The sequence below is a fragment of the Thamnophis elegans genome, chromosome 5 (assembly GCF_009769535.1).
Source record: "Thamnophis elegans isolate rThaEle1 chromosome 5, rThaEle1.pri, whole genome shotgun sequence".
Taxonomy (NCBI): domain Eukaryota; kingdom Metazoa; phylum Chordata; class Lepidosauria; order Squamata; family Colubridae; genus Thamnophis; species Thamnophis elegans.
In genome coordinates, this window is record NC_045545.1 from 98317679 (window position 1) to 98335521 (window position 17843).

General features: G+C 47.5%; 1 protein-coding gene across 1 annotated transcript in view; it reads left to right on the forward strand.

Moving 5' to 3' along the window:
* Positions 1-16284, forward strand: part of TM9SF4 (transmembrane 9 superfamily member 4) — a 39046-nt gene extending 22762 nt beyond the window's left edge. The window contains exons 10-18 of the mRNA XM_032218383.1: positions 425-557; positions 2999-3080; positions 3194-3269; positions 5110-5193; positions 8378-8553; positions 9435-9498; positions 12381-12500; positions 13820-13909; positions 15338-16284. Of these exons, the coding sequence (XP_032074274.1) occupies positions 425-557; positions 2999-3080; positions 3194-3269; positions 5110-5193; positions 8378-8553; positions 9435-9498; positions 12381-12500; positions 13820-13909; positions 15338-15487 (975 nt within the window). The 3' untranslated portion in view covers positions 15488-16284. The remainder of the gene's footprint in view (positions 1-424; positions 558-2998; positions 3081-3193; positions 3270-5109; positions 5194-8377; positions 8554-9434; positions 9499-12380; positions 12501-13819; positions 13910-15337) is intronic.
* The last annotated feature ends 1559 nt before the right edge of the window (positions 16285-17843 follow it).

The following is a 17843-nucleotide window of genomic DNA, read 5'->3' on the forward strand; positions in this document are numbered from 1 at the left end:
ACAAATGGTCGTAAGTGCCTTTTTGCCCCAGTGCCGTTGTAACTTCGGTCGCTAAGCAGAACAGTTGTAAGTGGAGGACTACCTGTACTTCCGGGGCCGGGGGGTGTCTCTTGTACTTTCCGTGGTCACTGTGTGAGTGGCTGTAAGTCAAGGGCTGCGTGCCTTGGGCGTTACAGATTAACAGAGTTGGAAGGGGGCCTTGTAGGTCATCTAGACCAACCCCCTCCCCCCCCCCCCAGCCAAGGTTCGAATCCAGTTCGGGAGTCTCTAAACAAAACGTCCACGTTTCTTGCAAGGAAGGGTTGCTTCAGGGGCAGGCAGGCTGGACTGCCACAGGTGTGTGTGTGTTGTGTTTGTGTGTCTGTGTAAAAAGGGGGAGATTTGTCTCATCGTGTGGCCCCCTTTCCCCCCCCCCCCTTTGCAGGAGGACACCATGGAGGAGTCGGGGTGGAAACTGGTGCACGGGGACGTCTTCCGGCCGCCGCAGTATCCCATGATCCTCAGCTCCCTCCTGGGCTCTGGCATCCAGCTCTTCTGCATGATCCTGATCGTTATCTGTGAGTACGGCCCAGCGGGCACCAGCGTTTTCCCCGCGTGGGAAGCCGAGAGGGGCAGGGGAGGCCTTGATGCGCAGCCTCTCCTGGTGGCACAAAATGGCCCGCTCGACTCCTCCTCCTCCAGCCACACCTGCCTGCTCTCCCTTGACCAACGGATGCACTAGCGCTGCTTCTAGGAACGCAAGCAGGATGATGCGCCTTCGTCTCTTTCCTCTAAACCCCAGCTCAAGCCTTCCTTTTCTCCCAGTGGCCCTCTTGGCTCCCACACCCCTCTCTGAGCCTGTGCGTCCTCCTTCTCTTCCTTCTCCTCCTCCTCCTCCTGCCTTTCTCTGTTCTGTTTCTCTTCTCTAGTCCTATTCTTTTCCATTCCATATCCCGATTCTATTCTTTCTTGTTCTGTTCCCCTATTCTATTCTATTCCATTCCATTCCATTCTTTATTCCTTATTCACTTCTCTCTCATTCCATTCTTTATTCCTTATTCTATTCCATTCTATTCTAATTCTATTCTAATTCTGTTTTATTCTAATTATTTCAAATTCTATTCTGCTTTATTCTGCTCTATTCTATTCTATTCCATTCCATTCTTTATTCCTTATTCACTTCTCTCCTCTCCCATTCCATTCTTTATTCCTTATTCTATTTTATTTTATTCCATTCCATTCTATTCTAATTCTGTTTTATTCTAATTATTTCAAATTCTATTCTGCTCTATTCTATTCTATTCCATTCCATTCCTTATTCCTTATTCACTTATCTCCCATTCCATTCTTTATTCCTTATTCTATTCTATTCTATTCCATTCTATTCTAATTCTCTTTTATTCTAATTATTTCAAATTCTATTCTGCTCTATTCTATTCCATTCCATTCCTTATTCCTTATTCACTTCTCTCCTCTCCCATTCCATTCTTTATTCCTTATTCTATTTTATTTTATTCCATTCCATTCTATTCTAATTATGTTTTATTCTAATTATTTCAAATTCTATTCTGCTCTATTCTATTCTAGTCCATTCCATTCCTTATTCCTTATTCACTTATCTCCCATTCCATTCTTTATTCCTTATTCTATTATATTCTATTCCATTCTATTCTAATTCTCTTTTATTCTAATTATTTCAAATTCTATTCTGCTCTATTCTATTCTATTCCATTCCATTCCTTATTCCTTATTCACTTATCTCCCATTCCATTCTTTATTCCTTATTCTATTCTATTCCATTCTATTCTAATTCTGTTTTATTCTAATTATTTCAAATTCTATTCTGCTTTATTCTGCTCTATTCTATTCTCTTCCATTCTTTATTCCTTATTCACTTCTCTCCTCTCCTCTCCCATTCCATTCTTTATTCCTTATTCTATTTTATTCCATTCTATTCTATTCTAATTCTATTTTATTCTAATTATTTTAAATTCTATTCTGCTTTATTCTATTTTATTCTATTCTATTCTCTGTGTTCTACATTCTATTCTTATTCTAGTTCTCCATCATCGAGGTCCTGGTTCTCCCAAAGGTGCTTTTTTTTCCCCAAGAGACAACTGGACTTTCTTGTTTTTTCTTTCGAAGACGTTTCGCTTCTCATCCACGAAGCTTCTTCAGCTCTGACCGGATGGTGGGGATGGGAAGGATTGATACTCCTTGCAGACAAAGCTGGTCATTTGCATCCTTTTCGAGGGCCCTTGAGGCCACGTGGAGGTTTATCTCTGTCCTCAGGGTCACCTGAGTGGTGCAAATGGTTCCTGTAGTCTGCAATTTTTCCTATGGAAGTCCATTCCTAATCCCACCCCATTCCAGGGGTCTTCATCCCAAATTGCATAGCTAAAAGTTTATAGAGATTCTCCATCATCCAGGTCACGGTTCTCCCAAAGGTGTTGTTTTTTTCAAGAGACAACTGGATTTTCTTTTCTTTTTTGAAGCCGTTTTACTTCTCACCCAAGAAGCTTCTTCCTCTTTGACAGGATATAGTGGGGAAGGGAAGGATTTATACTCCTTGCAGACAAAGCTGGTCATTTGCATCCTTTTGGAGGGTCCTTGAGGCCACTTGGAGGTTTTTCTGTGTTCTCAGGGTCACCTGAGTGATGCAAATGGTTCCTGCATTCTGCCATTTTCCCCCCCTCTGGAAATCCATTCCTGCTTCCACCCCATTCAGCAGACAGCTGGTCATTTGCATCCTTTGAGAGGGCCGTTGAGGCCACTTGGATGCAAAGGATAGAAATGACCAGCTGCCTGCAAGGAATATAAATCCTTCTCTTCCTCACCATCCAGTGGGGAAGGGAAGAAATATCCTGAAATGCCAGCTTCTCCGTGCCATGTTTGAAGGGCAGGTGGCTTGCTAGTAGGATTAAAACCGTGGGAACAGATTCCGGCCTGCTGGTGGCTTTATACAACCCCCAAGGCCAGCAGCCTTTTGTGCCCTGAGGCTTCCCTCTTTTCTTTCCAGTTGTGGCCATGCTGGGGATGCTGTCCCCCTCCAGCCGGGGGGCCCTGATGACCACCGCCTGCTTCCTCTTCATGTTCATGGGGTGAGTGTCCAGTTGCTGCCTAGCCCCTCTTCTTTTGGGACGGGGGGAGGAGGGGAGTCTGGAAAGGGACGGGAGGTAACCCTGCTTTCTTCCTTCCCCTGCCCGGCACGTAGGGTCTTCGGGGGCTTCTCGGCCGGCCGCTTATACCGCACACTCAAAGGCCATCGGTGGAAGAAAGGCGCTTTCTGTGTGAGTGGAGCTGCTGCCTCTGGATGGGGAGGGGGAGGGATTTGGGGTGGGGGCACAGGGGGCTTTCAGTCAGGACAGAAAGGTGGGGTCTAACTTGGCTTGGACAGGGAGAGGAATTCTCTTGGGGAAAGCTTGTTGCAAGTGATGGTAGGTTAAGATTATTCCAACCAAAACAGGAATTAAGAAATTCACCAATAGAAAAGAATATTTGTGAGGATTCAAGTGTGCCTTCTGAGCTGGGTTGTTTTCATGATCCAGCTAGGAAACATCATCAGTGCTAGAAGGGAGTGAAGAGGAGGAGGAGGAAGGAAGAGAGGAAGGAAGGAAGGAAGGAAGGAAGGAAGGAAGGAAGGAAGGAAGGAAGGAAGGAAGGAAGGAAGGAAGGAAAGAAGGAAAGAAGGAGGACGGTGAGGTCCTTGGTGCTCTCTGAGCTCAGTTGTTTTCTTGCAGATGTTTCATGACTCAACTAGGGAACATCATCAGTGCTAGAAGGGAGTGAAGAGGAGGAGGAGGAAGGAAGAGAGGAAGGAAGGAAGGAAGGAAGGAAGGAAGGAAGGAAGGAAGGAAGGAGAACGGTGAGGTCCTTGGTCCTCTCTGAGCTCAGCTGTTTTCTTGTAGATGTTTCATGACCCAACTAGGGAACATCATCAGTGCTAGAAGGGAGTGAAGAGGAAGGAAGGAAGGAAGGAAGGAAGGAAGGAAGGAAGGAAGGAAGGAAGGAAGGAAGGAAGGAAGGAAGGAAGGAGGACGGTGAGGTCCTTGGTCCTCTCTGAGCTCAGCTGTTTTCTTGTAGATGTTTCATGACCCAACTAGGGAACATCATCAGTGCTAGAAGGGAGTGAAGAGGAAGGAAGGAAGGAAGGAAGGAAGGAAGGAAGGAAGGAAGGAAGGAAGGAAGGAAGGAAGGAAAGGAGGAGGACGGTGAGGTTCTTGGTCCTCTCTGAGCTCAGCTGTTTCCTTGTAGATGTTTCATGACCCAACTAGGGAACATCATCAGTGCTAGAAGGGAGTGAAGAGGAAGGAAGGAAGGAAGGAAGGAAGGAAGGAAGGAAGGAAGGAAGGAAAGGAGGAGGACGGTGAGGTCCTTTGTGCTCTCTGAGCTCAGCTGTAATCTTGTAGATGTTTCATGACCCAACTAGGGAACATCATCAGTGCTAGAAGGGAGTGAAGAGGAAGGAAGGAAGGAAGGAAGGAAGGAAGGAAGGAAGGAAGGAAGGAAGGAAGGAAGGAAAGGAGGAGGACGGTGAGGTCCTTTGTGCTCTCTGAGCTCAGCTGTAATCTTGTAGATGTTTCATGACCCAACTAGGGAACATCATCAGTGCTAGAAGGGAGTGAAGAGGAAGGAAGGAAGGAAGGAAGGAAGGAAGGAAGGAAGGAAGGAAGGAAGGAAGGAAGGAAGGAAGGAAGGAAGGAAAGGAGGAGGACGGTGAGGTCCTTTGTGCTCTCTGAGCTCAGCTGTTTTCTTGTAGAAGTTTCATGACCCAACTAGGGAACATCATCAGTGCTAGAAAGAAGTGGGGTGAAGAGGTGGCGATGGAGGAGGAGCCGTTCTGGGGTCCTTGCCAGATTCCCTTAACACCCTTTGTTACTCATTTAACAACTGTGGTGATTCGCTTAAAAACTGTGGCCAAGAAAGGTTGCAAAACGGGGCAAAGCTCACTTAACCAACGTCTCCCTTAACCACAGTAATTTGGGGTTCAGTTGAGGTCGCACGCCAAGGCTACCTGTGTTGGGGGAAGAAGAATCGGAGCTCCTGATACAGAAACGGGGGTTGGGGGTGACGCCAGAGGGCCTCATCGCATGGAGCCCACTAAACCTGCTTTCTTCTTTTCCCTCGCAGACGGCAATGCTGTATCCCGGGGTCGTCTTTGGGATATGCTTCATCCTGAATTGTTTCATCTGGGGCAAACACTCCTCGGGAGCGGTAAGCCTCTCCTTGCTACCCCCTCCCTCCTCTGGGGTTTACTCCTCTGAGTGTTTGGGATCTGACAGAGAAATCTCAAAAGGCAGCTGGATTTCCTTTGTTTCTGCTGGAAGACATTTCGCTTCTCATCCAAGAAGCTTCGTTGGTTCTGGCAGGATGGATCGTTTTTCTTTGCGGTCATCTGGTCATTCGCACTCTCTCTGAGAGCTCCTGAGACCATCTGGGTTCAAATTGAGCAGACCTCTCTCAACGGAGGGAGAGGACACCATCTATCTCTAGTCTACCACCACAGTTCCAAGAAGGCTCCACAGTCGCTTGCACCACTCAGGCGACCCTGAGGACAGAGATAAATCTCCAAGTGGCCTCAATGACCCTCTAAAAGGACGCAAATGACCAGCTGTTTGCACAAATCCAGACATTTCTCTTCTCATCCAAGAAGCTTCTTCAATTCTGACTGAATGGGAGAGGATGGAAAGATTTATATTCCTTGCAGACTGTTGGTCATTTGCATTATTCTATTATTTTTTGCACTGGGAGGTTTATCTCTGTCCTCAGGGTCACCTGAGTAGCGCTCCTGGTTCCTGTAGTCTGCAAATGTAGTCTGGAAATCTGTTCATACTCCCAGACCATCCGAAGGGTGTTCTTGAAAGAAAAAAGAAAAAAACAGGAAGTCCAGTTGCCTCCTGAAAAAAAAAACCTTTGGGATAGGATCTGGATGATGACGGAGAATCTCTACAGATCTTTAGCCGTACAATTTGGGATGAAGATCCTTGGAATGGGGTGTGAGTAGGAATGGATCTCCAGAGGGGAAAAATTGCAGACTACAGGAACCATTTGCACCACTCAGGTGATCCTGAGGACACAGATAAACCTCCAAGTGGCCTCAATGACCCTCTTAAAAGGATGCAAATGACCAGTTTTGTCTGCAAGGAATATAAATCCTTCCCTTCTCCACCGTCCAGTCAGAGCTGAAGAAGCTTTTTGGATGAGAAGCGAAACGTCTTCGAAAGAAAAAAACCAGAAAGTCCAGTGGCCTCGTGGGGAAAAAAAAGCCCCTTTGGGACAATCGTGACCTGGATGACGGAGAATCTCCATAGAGGACTCAAGGACTTCAAATGCTCGTTTGCACCCTCCCCCAGAGTCATTGAGGCCACTTGGAGGTTTATCTGCATTTACCTGTGTTTAAGGTCATCTGAATAGTACAAATGGGTGTGGAACCTTGGAGCGGCTGAAAGGAGTGCATTCACACCCATTTGCACTGCTCAGGTGACCCCTGGGGGCACAAATAAATCTTCCAAGTGGCCTCCATGACTCTCGGAGAGAGCGCAAATGACCAGATGACTGCACGGAATATAAATCCTTCCATCCTCCTCTGTTCAATCAGAGCTGAAGAAGCTTCTGGGATGAGAAGTGAAATGTCTTCAAAAGAAAAAACCAGGAACTCCAGTTGCCTCTTGAAAAAGCCCCTTTGGGAGAACCAGGACCTGGATGACGGAGAATCTCTACAGACTTTTAGCTATGCAATTTGGGATGAAGACCCTTGGAATGGGGTGGGAGCAGGAATGGATTCCCAGAGGGGAAAAATGCAGGCTACAGGAACCATTTGCACCACTCAGGTGACCCCGAGGACACAGATAATCCTCCAAGTGGCCTCAACAACCCTCTAAAAGGACGCAAATGTCCAGCTGTCTGCAAGGAGCATAAATCCTTCAACCCCCCATTATCCAGTCAGAGCTGAAGAAGCTTCTGGGATGAGAAGTGAAACGTCTTCAGGGAAAAACGAAACAAGTGCAGTTGCCTTTAGAAAAGTATATCTTAGTTGAGCTTGTGGGGTGCCACAGACAAGGTGGTGGGGACGGTTCGGTGGTGGTGTGGCCCACCAGCAGCCAGCAGAGGAAAGAGCAGAAGGATTATGGGGTATGAAATGATGATGATGATGATAGCAATAGCAATAGCAGTTAGACTTATATACCACTTCATAGGGCTTTCAGCCCTCTCTAAGCGGTTTACAGAGTCAGCGTATCGCCCCCAACAACAATCCGGGTCCTCATTTCACCCACCTCGGAAGGATGGAAGGATGAGTCAACCTTTGAGCCGGTGAGATTTGAACAGCCGAACTGCAGACAGCTGAAGTAGCCTGCAGTGCTGCATTTAACCACTGCGCCACTTCGGCTCTCTATGATGGAGTGACGCCATTGTAGAAATGAAGACCACAGTCGTAAGTCGAATGCCGCAATCGTTAAAGCAACTGACGCAGTCATTAAGCGAACCGATGGGCTGTTTTTGCCGAGAATTACGAGTCATTGCCAGTTTCCAGCCAAAAATACATCGTAAAATGAGGACATGTGACTGCAGTGACGTAAATGGGGGTTGATTGTAGAACACCCGAAGTTCAGAGGTCAGAAGGGGGGAATATAACTACCCCCAAGGAGTTCTGTCCTGTCTTATGTCCCATACATTTTTTTTTAGACAGCAAAAGCTTACTTTCTCTATTTTGCATGGCTCGACACCGAGTGTTGTGGCTCACCAGTGGCCATCGGAGCTGGCAGCCGATTCGGACAGTGAGGAGGTTGGGGAGGAAGGTGGGCCAGTCCTGGAGGCTGGGAAAGGCTCGGACGAGGGCTCTGTGTCGGAGGCAGAGAGGGGACCAGGGCCGTCTGCCAGTTATCAGCTGCCTTCAGAGTCAGAGATCAGTGAGGCAGAAGAACAGCTGGAGCCTGTTCCCAGTGTGCGCATGCACAGAGTTGCCAGACGAAGGGAACAGCTAAAGAACAGGGGTCGACTTGGGAGGAAGGCCACAGGTGGACGGTGAATGGCCCCTCCCAGAGAGAATAAAAGAGGAGCGAAAGGGGAGTGGAGTTTGCAGGAGACAATTAGTTCCCTTCATTGGTTCGTGACTCTCCAAGACTCCTTGCCAAGTTTTGCAGAGATCGGCCTGGCAGCTTTCCAAGCCAGATAAGGTCTGTGACCGTAAATCCTCCCTCGAAAGACTTTGCTGGATGGGAAAGAGCAGAATTCACAGCCAATTAATAAAAGGGGTTTTTGTTGGTACCAGGGAAGCCTCGGCCAAGAAAACCACAGCCTGAACCTTTCCTAGCAGTGTGAGGGGAGGGGGGGGTTGTTTGTAGCTGGCGGGGGAGACTCCGCCTGGCCGCTGTCTGAGGATTGGCGTCTCGTTTTCCAGGTCCCGTTTCCCACCATGCTGGCGCTGCTGTGCATGTGGTTCGGCATTTCCCTGCCCCTGGTGTACCTGGGCTACTACTTCGGCTTTCGCAAGCAGCCCTACGACAATCCCGTGAGGACCAATCAGATCCCACGGCAGATCCCGGAGCAGAGGTGGTACATGAACCGGTTCGTTGGGTGAGTCTTAGGGGGCCGACGTGATTGCAAGTTGGGGCCAGGAAGTAGAATAGCTGTCATAAAAAAAAAGCCAGTTTGGGATAGTGCTGCAGGGGACGGCCTAAGAGCCAGGAGCCTGGGAGTTGTAGCTCCAGCTTAGGCATCAAAACTGGCTGGGTGACTTTGGGCCAATCACCAGGAGAGAGAGAGTTCTAGTCCCACTTTAGGCACAAAAGACGGTTGGATGACTTTGGGCCAATGACCAGGAGAGAGGGAGTTCTAGTCCCGCCTTAGCCACAAAAGACGATTGGGTGACTTTGGGCCAATCACCAGGAGACAGTGAGTTCTAGTCCCACCTTAGCCACAAAAGACAATTGGGTGACTTTGGGCCAATGACCAGGAGAGAGGGAGTTCTAATCCCACCTTAGGCATGAAAGATAATTGAGTGACTTTGGGCCAATGACCAGGAGAGAGGGAGTTCTAGTCCCACCTTAGCCACAAAAGACGATTGGATAACTTTGGGCCAATTACCAGGAGATTGGGAGTTCTAGTCCTGCTGTAGGCATGAAAGCTGGACGGGCCGATCATGCTCTCTCGGCCCTGCCCACCTCACAGGGTTGTCGTTGTGGGGAAAACAGGAGGAGGGGAGCACAGGAGAGATGCTTGTCACCTGGAGCTATACATGAAACGGCGGAATAAAAAAATCTCACAATTACAATAATAGTAGAAAGGGTTGCTTTCCTAGCCTGACTCTACCTAGCTGGGTGCTGAGTTCAAGAAAGCCTCCTGCCTTTTAAATAATGGGATAATAAATTAGCAGTTGACGCAGTTGAGGGATCCCTTCCAACAAGATCTCCTGCCTCCATAATGACTCTCGCCTTCCTCCCTTCCTTCCTTCCCAGGATCCTCATGGCTGGAATTCTGCCTTTCGGAGCCATGTTTATCGAACTTTTCTTCATTTTCAGCGTAAGTCCTATGGCCCCCAACCCCCTCCGGTCGTCCCCCAGCTGATTTGAGCCTCTTAACACAAAATATTCATTGCCCAGACCCACAATTCACAACCCAGATGTGGTGCTTCCTGTAACCCCATTCAGACCATTTGTCTGTAGTGGTGTAAGGTTTCCTGTCTAGAGAGAGGGTTGAAGACCTCCAACTCTGTTGTTCTGTTCTGTTCTGTTCTATTCTTATTCTATTCTATTCTATTCTATTCTTATTCTATTCTAATTCTATTCTTATTCTACTCTGTTCTGTTCTATTCTAATTCTATTCTATTCTTATTCTATTCCAATTCTATTCTAATTTTATTCTCTATTCTATTCTACTCTACTCTGTTCTGTTCTATTCTAATTCTATTCTCTATTCTATTCTCCTCTGTTCTATTCTAATTCTATTCTATTCTTATTCTAATTCTATTTTAATTTTATTCTCTTCTCTTCTAATTCTATTCTAATTCTATTCTAATTCTATTCTAATTCTATTCTTTCTAGTCTCTTTTCTATTCTACTCTGTTCTATTCTAATTCTATTCTAATTCTATTCTAATTCTATTCTATTCTTATTCTATTCTAATTTTATTCTTATTCTAATTCTATTCTCTATTCTATTCTCTATTCTATTCTACTCTGTTCTGTTCTATTCTATTCTAATTCTATTCTATTCTTATTCTATTCTCATTCTATTCTAATTTTATTCTCTATTCTATGCCACTCTGTTCTGTTCTATTCTATTCTAATTCTATTCTATTTTCTATTCTATTCTACTGTGTTCTATTCTATTCTAATTCTATTCTTTGAACGGCCACTAAACGCAACGGCTCTAAGTCGAGAACTACTTGTATTAATAAAATTAGCTGAGATAGGAGCCAGCATGCAATGGGAGGATTTAATCCTCTAAGGACCTCCAGCATGGAGCTGCCCCAACAGGACCCCAGACCAACCAGTGGAGACAGCATTTAAGGTCCTCCCTGGAGGCCAAGGTGGTGGCTACGGCTCTCGCCTTGAGGGGCACGCTGTGTGTTCCAAGATCCCAGAGGTTGCCACCAAGAATAGGGGGGTCAACATCCTATTCTCCAAAGCCCCTTGAAGGCAGGACAAGAAGAAGCAATGGATGGAAACTCACCAAGGACGGAAGCAACCTGGAACTCAGGAGAAACTTCCTCACAGTGAAGAGAATTAACCAGTGGAACTGCTTGCCACCAGAGGTTGTGGGAGCTCCTCCATCCCTGGAGGTTTTCAAAAAGAGACTGGACAATTGTCTGAAATGGTACACGATCTCCTGCTCAAACGGGGTTGGACTAGAAGACCTCCGGGGTCCCTTCCCACTCTATTATTCTAGTCTATGTTCTATGATTAGGGGACTGGAGACTAAAACATATAAAAAGAATGGTTGCAGTCTAGTCTAGTGAAGAGAAAGGCCAAGGGTGACATGATCGGAAGAGTTCCAGGATTTGAGGGGCTACCCCAAAGAGGAGGGGAGTGGTTTCAACCTATACTCCAAAGCACCAGAAGGCAGGACCAGAAATAAGGATTGGAAACTAATCAAGGAGAGAAGGAACCTCGAACTAAGGAGAAATTTCCTCACACAGAGAACAATTAACAAGTGAAACAGAAGTTGCCTCCAGAGGTTGTTGATGCTCCATGTTGTGGCCTGCCAGTGGCCAGCGGAGCTGGCAGCCGATTCAGACAGTGAGGAGGTTGGGGAGGACGATGGGCCAGTCCTGGAGTCTGGGGAAGGCTCGGGTGAGGGCTCTGCGTCGGAGGCAGAGAGGGGGCCAGGGCCGTCTGGGAGTTATTTGCTGCCTCCGGAGCCTCCAGAGTCGGACATCAACGAGGCAGAGGAACAGGTTCCCCCTGTTCCCAGTGTGCGCATGCGCAGAGCTGCCAGAAGGCAAGAACAGCTAAGACAGAAGGGACGACTCGGGAGTAAGGCATGGAGGTGATTGGCCCCTCCCATAGGACGTAAAGGAGGAGCAATGGCACATGAACCTTTGCAGGAAGCAACTTGGTTCATGCTGGTCCGTTTTACCTTCTGAAGCTCCGTTCTGACTCTGTGCTCCGTGTGGCCTTGCAAAGCTAACTGCCAATCAGGCCTTTGGCAGCCTTTCAAGGAAAGTAAAGCTGGGTGCTTATCAGCCTTATCCCGAAAGACTTTGGCAGACTTCTGTAGGACTCTTTGCAAACTATTTGGGACTCATTACGGGCTGTGAAGGAACATAATTCACAGCCTTTGAAATAAAAAGAGGGTTTTTGGGACTTAATTGTGTGCGTTTTACTGTATCAGGAAGCCTCGGTCAGAACCCTCCCAACACTGGAGGTTTTCAAGAAAAGATTGAACAGCTATTTGTCTGGGATGGTATAGGCCAGAGGTCCTCAAACTTGGCAACTTTAAGACTTGTGGACTTCAACTCCCAGAAATTCTGGGGATTGAAGTCCACAAGTCTTAAAGTTGCCAAATTTGAAGACCTCTGATCTAAGTGGTGAGATTGCAGAGGAAGGGATTACAAGAGAGTAATCCTGGGGAATTCTGGGGATTGAAGTCCACAAGTCTTAAAGTTGCCAAGTTTGAAGGCCTCTGGTATAGGCTCTCCTGCTTGAGCAGAGGGTTGGACTAGAAGACCTCCAAGGCCCCTTCCTACTCTCCTATTCTGTTCCAGAGGACCGGGGCCACAGCCGAAAAGACCCTTCCAGAATTCCTTGGCCTGCTGGAACCTCAGCAGGCTCCTTCCACTAGAGTGGGGCAAGCCACTCCCATTGGGGGGGTGGGGGAGATGGTTCCTCAGGTAGCCCAGTTCCATGCCACAAAGGGCTTTCAAGGTGATAACCAAATGTCTGTCCCTCTTCGGTTTTTCAGGCCATCTGGGAGAATCAATTCTACTACCTCTTTGGCTTCTTGTTCCTGGTATTTATCATCCTGGTGGTCTCCTGTTCCCAGATCAGCATCGTCATGGTGTACTTCCAGCTCTGTGCCGAGGTAAGGGGGAGAAGGCCAGGGGTGGGTGGGAGATTTCTGGGGGAACCCAGCTCTATGACCCACCCAGGCTCTTGGGCCTCTGAGGTGTAGGGATGGTTCTGGGTCCTGCAGAGGTGTGTGTGTGTGTGCGTGTGTGTAAAGTTTCGTTTCAATGTAGGGCAATTAGTGCACATTTGACAATAAAGTTATTCTGTTAAGTCTGTCTATTGATTGGGATGCAGAGAAGGAAGTCGGGCAGAGGAGGAGGACTGTGAAGTCCTCGGTGCTCTCTGAGCTTGGTGGTTTCCTTGCAGATGTTTCATGGCCCAACTAGGGAACATCATCAGGGCTAGAAGGGATGGGGGTGAGGAGGAGGAGGAAGATGGGGAGGAGGAGGAGAAAGAAGAAATGGAGGAGGAGGAGAACTGTGGGGTCCTTGGTGCTCTCTGAGCTTGGTGGTTTTCTTGCAGACGTCTCGTGATCCAACTAGGGAACATCATCAGTGCTAGAAGAAAGGGAGGATTTGAAGAGGAGGAGAGAGGAAGAGGAGGGAGGGAGGAAGAGGAGGAGGTGGACAACTGTGGAGTCCTCGGTGCTCTCTGAGCTTGGTGGTTTTCTTGCATGACCCAACTAGGGAACATCATCAGGGCTGGAAGGGAGGGGGGTTTGCAGGGAGGAGGAGGAAGATAACGACTGTGGGGTCCTTGGTGCTCTCTGAGCTGGGTGGTTTTCTTGCAGACGTTTCATGAACTGACTAGGTAACATCATCAGTGCCAGAAGGGAGTGGGGGTTTGCAGGGAGGAGGAGGAGAAGCTGGAGGCGCTGGCAGAGGCAGAGGCCTATGAGGTCCTTGGTGCATAATGTGAATCTGTCTTTAGCAATCGTACTTAGACTTACCTACCGCTTCACGCTGCTTTCCAGCCCCCTCCGAGCGGTTTCCCGAGTCAGCCTTTTGCCCCCAACAATCTGGGTCCTCGTTTTACCCACCTTGGAAGGACAGAAGGACGAGTCGACCGGGAGACAGTCAGGATCGAACTCCTGGCAGTGGGCAGAATTAGCCTGCACTCTGACCACTGTACCACCAGGGCTCTTGACTTTGGTTCTCGGAAGGGTCCCAAACGGCCATCACGGGACCCCCGGGAAGCGGCAACCGTCCTAAATACATGCCAGTTGCCAGGCGCCCGAATTGCGATCATGTAACTCATGGGGATCCCGCAGCGGTCGTATCCGCGAGTCCCTTTTTTTTCAACAACCTTCGCAACTTCAAATGGTCGTTAAGCTAATGGTTATAAACTCGAGGAGTGCCTGTAATGGAAAGGTGGCTCTGCTCATTTTGGCAGGATTACCGGTGGTGGTGGAGGACGTTCCTGGTGTCTGGAGGATCCGCCTTCTACGTGCTCATCTACGCCATCTTCTACTTCGTGAATAAGGTACTCTCGGCTTCTGCTTCGCCGTCTCTTGCGTTAGTTGCTGTTACGTCATGTTGTTTTGTATTACTCTGTTTTCCCCAAAATGAGACAGGGCCTCCCCACTCCCCTAATTCTTCCTCCTCTAAACTCTATGTAGTAATAGAAAGTTATAGTTATTGTTATGAAGTGCACAGTCACTCATGCCCTCGTCCTTTCTCGCCTGGACTACTGTAACGCTCCCTACATGGGGCTGCCCTTGAAGAGCACCCAGAGGCTTCAACTGGTCCAGAATGCGGCTGCGCGGGTTGTCATGGGGTCACCTAGGTGCTCCCATGTTACACCCCTTTTAGGCGGCCTGCACTGGTTGCCGGTTGTCTTCCGGGTGCGATTCAAGGTACTAATTATGACCTTTAAAGCTCTCCATGGCTTAGGCCCAGGGTACCTGCGAGACCACCTACTGCCACCGGTAGCCTCCCACCGTCCAGTGCGATCCCACAGAGTTGGCCTCCTCAGGGTGCCGTCGGCCAGACAGTGCCGGCTAGCAACCCCCAGGGGGAGAGCCTTCTCTGTGGGAGCCCCTTCCCTCTGGAATGAGCTTCCCCCGGAGCTTCGTATAATCCCCGACCTCCGGTCCTTCCGACACACCCTAAAAAGTTGGCTTTTCCAGCAAGCCGGCCTGGCCTGAACAAAACAAATCAAATTATTGATTACTTTTAATTTTAATTCCTTTAAAAAAAAATGTCAATTTTAATTGGGTTTGGGATATCCTGTTTAATTTCTTCTTAACTTTTGTATTATGTGTTTCTTTTAATGTTGTACGCTACCCTGAGTCCTTGGGAGAAGGGCGGCATATAAATCGAATAAACCTAAACCTCAGTGTATAAGTGGGATGATTTGAACACTTTGGTATAATTGTATGTAGTGACCATTTTATATTAGAAAGATCTTTGTATATTAAATGGACCAATGATGATGTAATGAACAATTGATATACCTATGATTTGAAATACTTAACCACTATATGGATTAATAATTAATAATGGAGAACTATTCTTCAAACTCTGGGTGTTTGGTGACATTATCGTCAATTGGAAATATGAATGTATATTATAAATTAATGGGAATTCTTTGTTCTAATCTCCGCTTTTTCTCCTTGGAGATTGGTGATATTATAACACTTTAAAGACTCATTGTTATTTGATAGATAATTATGAATTCAAGGAAATAAGGATTGTTACAAATGAAAGAATATTAATGGTAATTTGAACACATGATGCTCAGTGACAGCGAAATATTCAGTTATGTTTAGTGCAAAACCAGTGATGTTATTCTTAATCAAGTTTTTTTTCTCCTTGCTCTTGTTTTGTATGTGTTGTTTTGTTTTTTAAGAAAAAGAATAAAAATGTATATTTAAAAAAAAAAATTAACTCCATTTTTCTTCTCCTCCAGCTGGACATCGTGGAATTCATCCCCTCCTTGCTGTATTTCGGCTACACCGCCCTCATGGTGCTCTCCTTCTGGCTCCTGACAGGGACCATCGGCTTCTATGCAGCCTACATGTTTGTCCGCAAAATTTACGCCGCGGTGAAAATAGACTGAAAGACGCCCGGCACACACCCCGAGGATGGCACGGATTCACTGCCAGGCGTTGATTTGCTCCTAAGGAAGGAATCTGGGAAACTTTTTTTTCTGCTTCTCCCAAGGAAGAAAAACAAAATTCCTTCGGGAGCAGGACACGGGAAATTAAAAAAAACACAAAAAAACAACAACAATAACAAAAAATCCAACTCTTGGAATGTAATTTTTGGCACAATATCCGTGGAATCGGGGATCTCCTGGAGGGGGAAGGGTGTATAGATTCTTTATCTTTTAATCCTACACTAAGGGATTCTTTTTTTAAAAAAAAAACCAAACGCCAGTCCGTCTCTTACAACGAATGTTCCTCCCGTTCTACTTTTCGACCGTCACTCGCCATTGTAACGGCCATTATAGAGTCCAGGAGGAGAGATTCTCCCATCGCCGTGCCGAAGGTGCCGGGCGCTGCAGTGCCAGGCGGACACAGGAAACTGGTTTGCTGGCATTTTTCCGGGGGCTCACCTGGTTTCAGGAACTCTCTCTCCGGGGGCTGCAGGTGTGCCGTTTCCGAGCGAGATAATGTGCAATTTTTTTTCAAACTGTATAATCTTCTCACCTGCCCGACTTGGGACTCTCTTCGTGCCGGAAAAAATTCGGTGGAAACAGCGACGGCGTCTCCCGTTTTAAAAAGGGGAAGAACGATAAGGGATGTGGGACTGTCGCTCTTGAACCTGTCAGTGGATCGGAGGACGCAGCTCTGGGGAGATTTGGGGGGGGGAGGGGGACCTTTCCTCCCCAAAACGATGATGAGACCCTGAGCCAAAAAAAAAACCCCCTGCGACAAGCAACATTGCCATGTTCATGTGCCAAGAAGTCTATGGCTCAAAAGGAAACTGGCAGTTGGGGCGGGGGGGAGCGAGGGAAGGACTTGGGCCATGCCCTTCGTTTTCGAAAAGAGCCCTCGGTTCTCCCAGGTATTCCTAAAACCATGCTCCCCTGCCCGGCACCCCTCTCTCCAGCCAGCCCTTGGCAAGAGCCACGTTCTTTTCCCCCGTTCAGCCGCTGTCCTTAAAAATGAGAAATTCAGTCCGTCACTTTTTTTTTAATCGGTCTCTCCGCAGACGCCGTATTTGGAACACACAACCTGGGGATGGATTCACACCCGCTCCTCCCCCCCCCCCAATCTTATCCTGATGTTGAACGGTGACACTCCCCCACCCCCCCCACCCCCCAAAAAATTCAATCTGGGAATCTCTCAATTTTGCTTTGAGTGCTGGAGTTTTGCAAAACCAATAAATCAAATCCATCACCCCAAATCGAATTGCTGGAAAAAAAAACCACTAAAAAGATGCTCGCCAAACTTTCTTTTCCTGTGTGAACAAGAAGGTGGGTTTACTTTTTTTTTCTTTTTAAACACTGCTGGAAAAAAAATCAAGCTGTGGTAAGGTTTGCCCCCCTTCCTTCCCCCCCCCCCAGACCTAAAAGGGTTCACAGAGTCTTTTCATCCGAGGATTTTTCTTTTTTAAATGTGAGCATATCTTAAAAAGAAGTTTAAAAAAATGTAATTTCTCACCGATTACGAGCTCTTTCACAGCCCTTCCCTTCCTCTGCCACCCCCTCCCCAGTTTTTGCCCGGCCATGATGGATGACCAGTTTGTCACGAGTTCTCCCCGAGGCCCAAGCAAGGGAATTTGGACAGGCTTCCTTGTGGCGGTGTCCATCCCCTCGCTGACCATCACCGAGGTCACATCAGCCTGACCCAAGCTTGAGCCGAGGGATTCCGGGTTGGGTATGAACTTTGGTTTGATTTGAGTGGGTCGTTTTCCCCTTGCCCCCCACTGGAACTGCTCCAGCCACGCTGTATTTTTACTGTACTGTTTTGAGCCCAAATGTAAATAAATCCAGCGTTGTCCGGTGTCCCTTTGTAGAGATATTCGTGGACCTTCATCCACGATCCGAATTTGGAGACGTGATTCACTTATTCCCCAGTCTTATTACAGAATGCAGAAATGGGGAGACCGTATCCTGGTTTTTGTAGAAAGGGGAGATTTTGCTTAATCGCTAAAGTTAGCGTTTTGGGGTATTGATGGATAAATGACATTTGCACCTTGGAGTAGGGTGAAGAAGTTGCTTTCTACAGGGGTACCAACAGGTGATCTAATGCAGGGGTCTCCAACCTTAGCAACTTTTAAGACTTCTGGACTTCAACTCCCAGAATTCCGCAGTTAGCAAGCTTGGGTACTTTTAAGACTTTAAGCCAGGTGGCCCGAGGAACTCTGGGAGTTGAAGTCCACAAGTCTTAAATGTGACCCCTGCTCTAAGCAATCCCCCCCCCCGTTAAATTTAGAACATGAATGCCATTGTATCGTATTGAGAAATG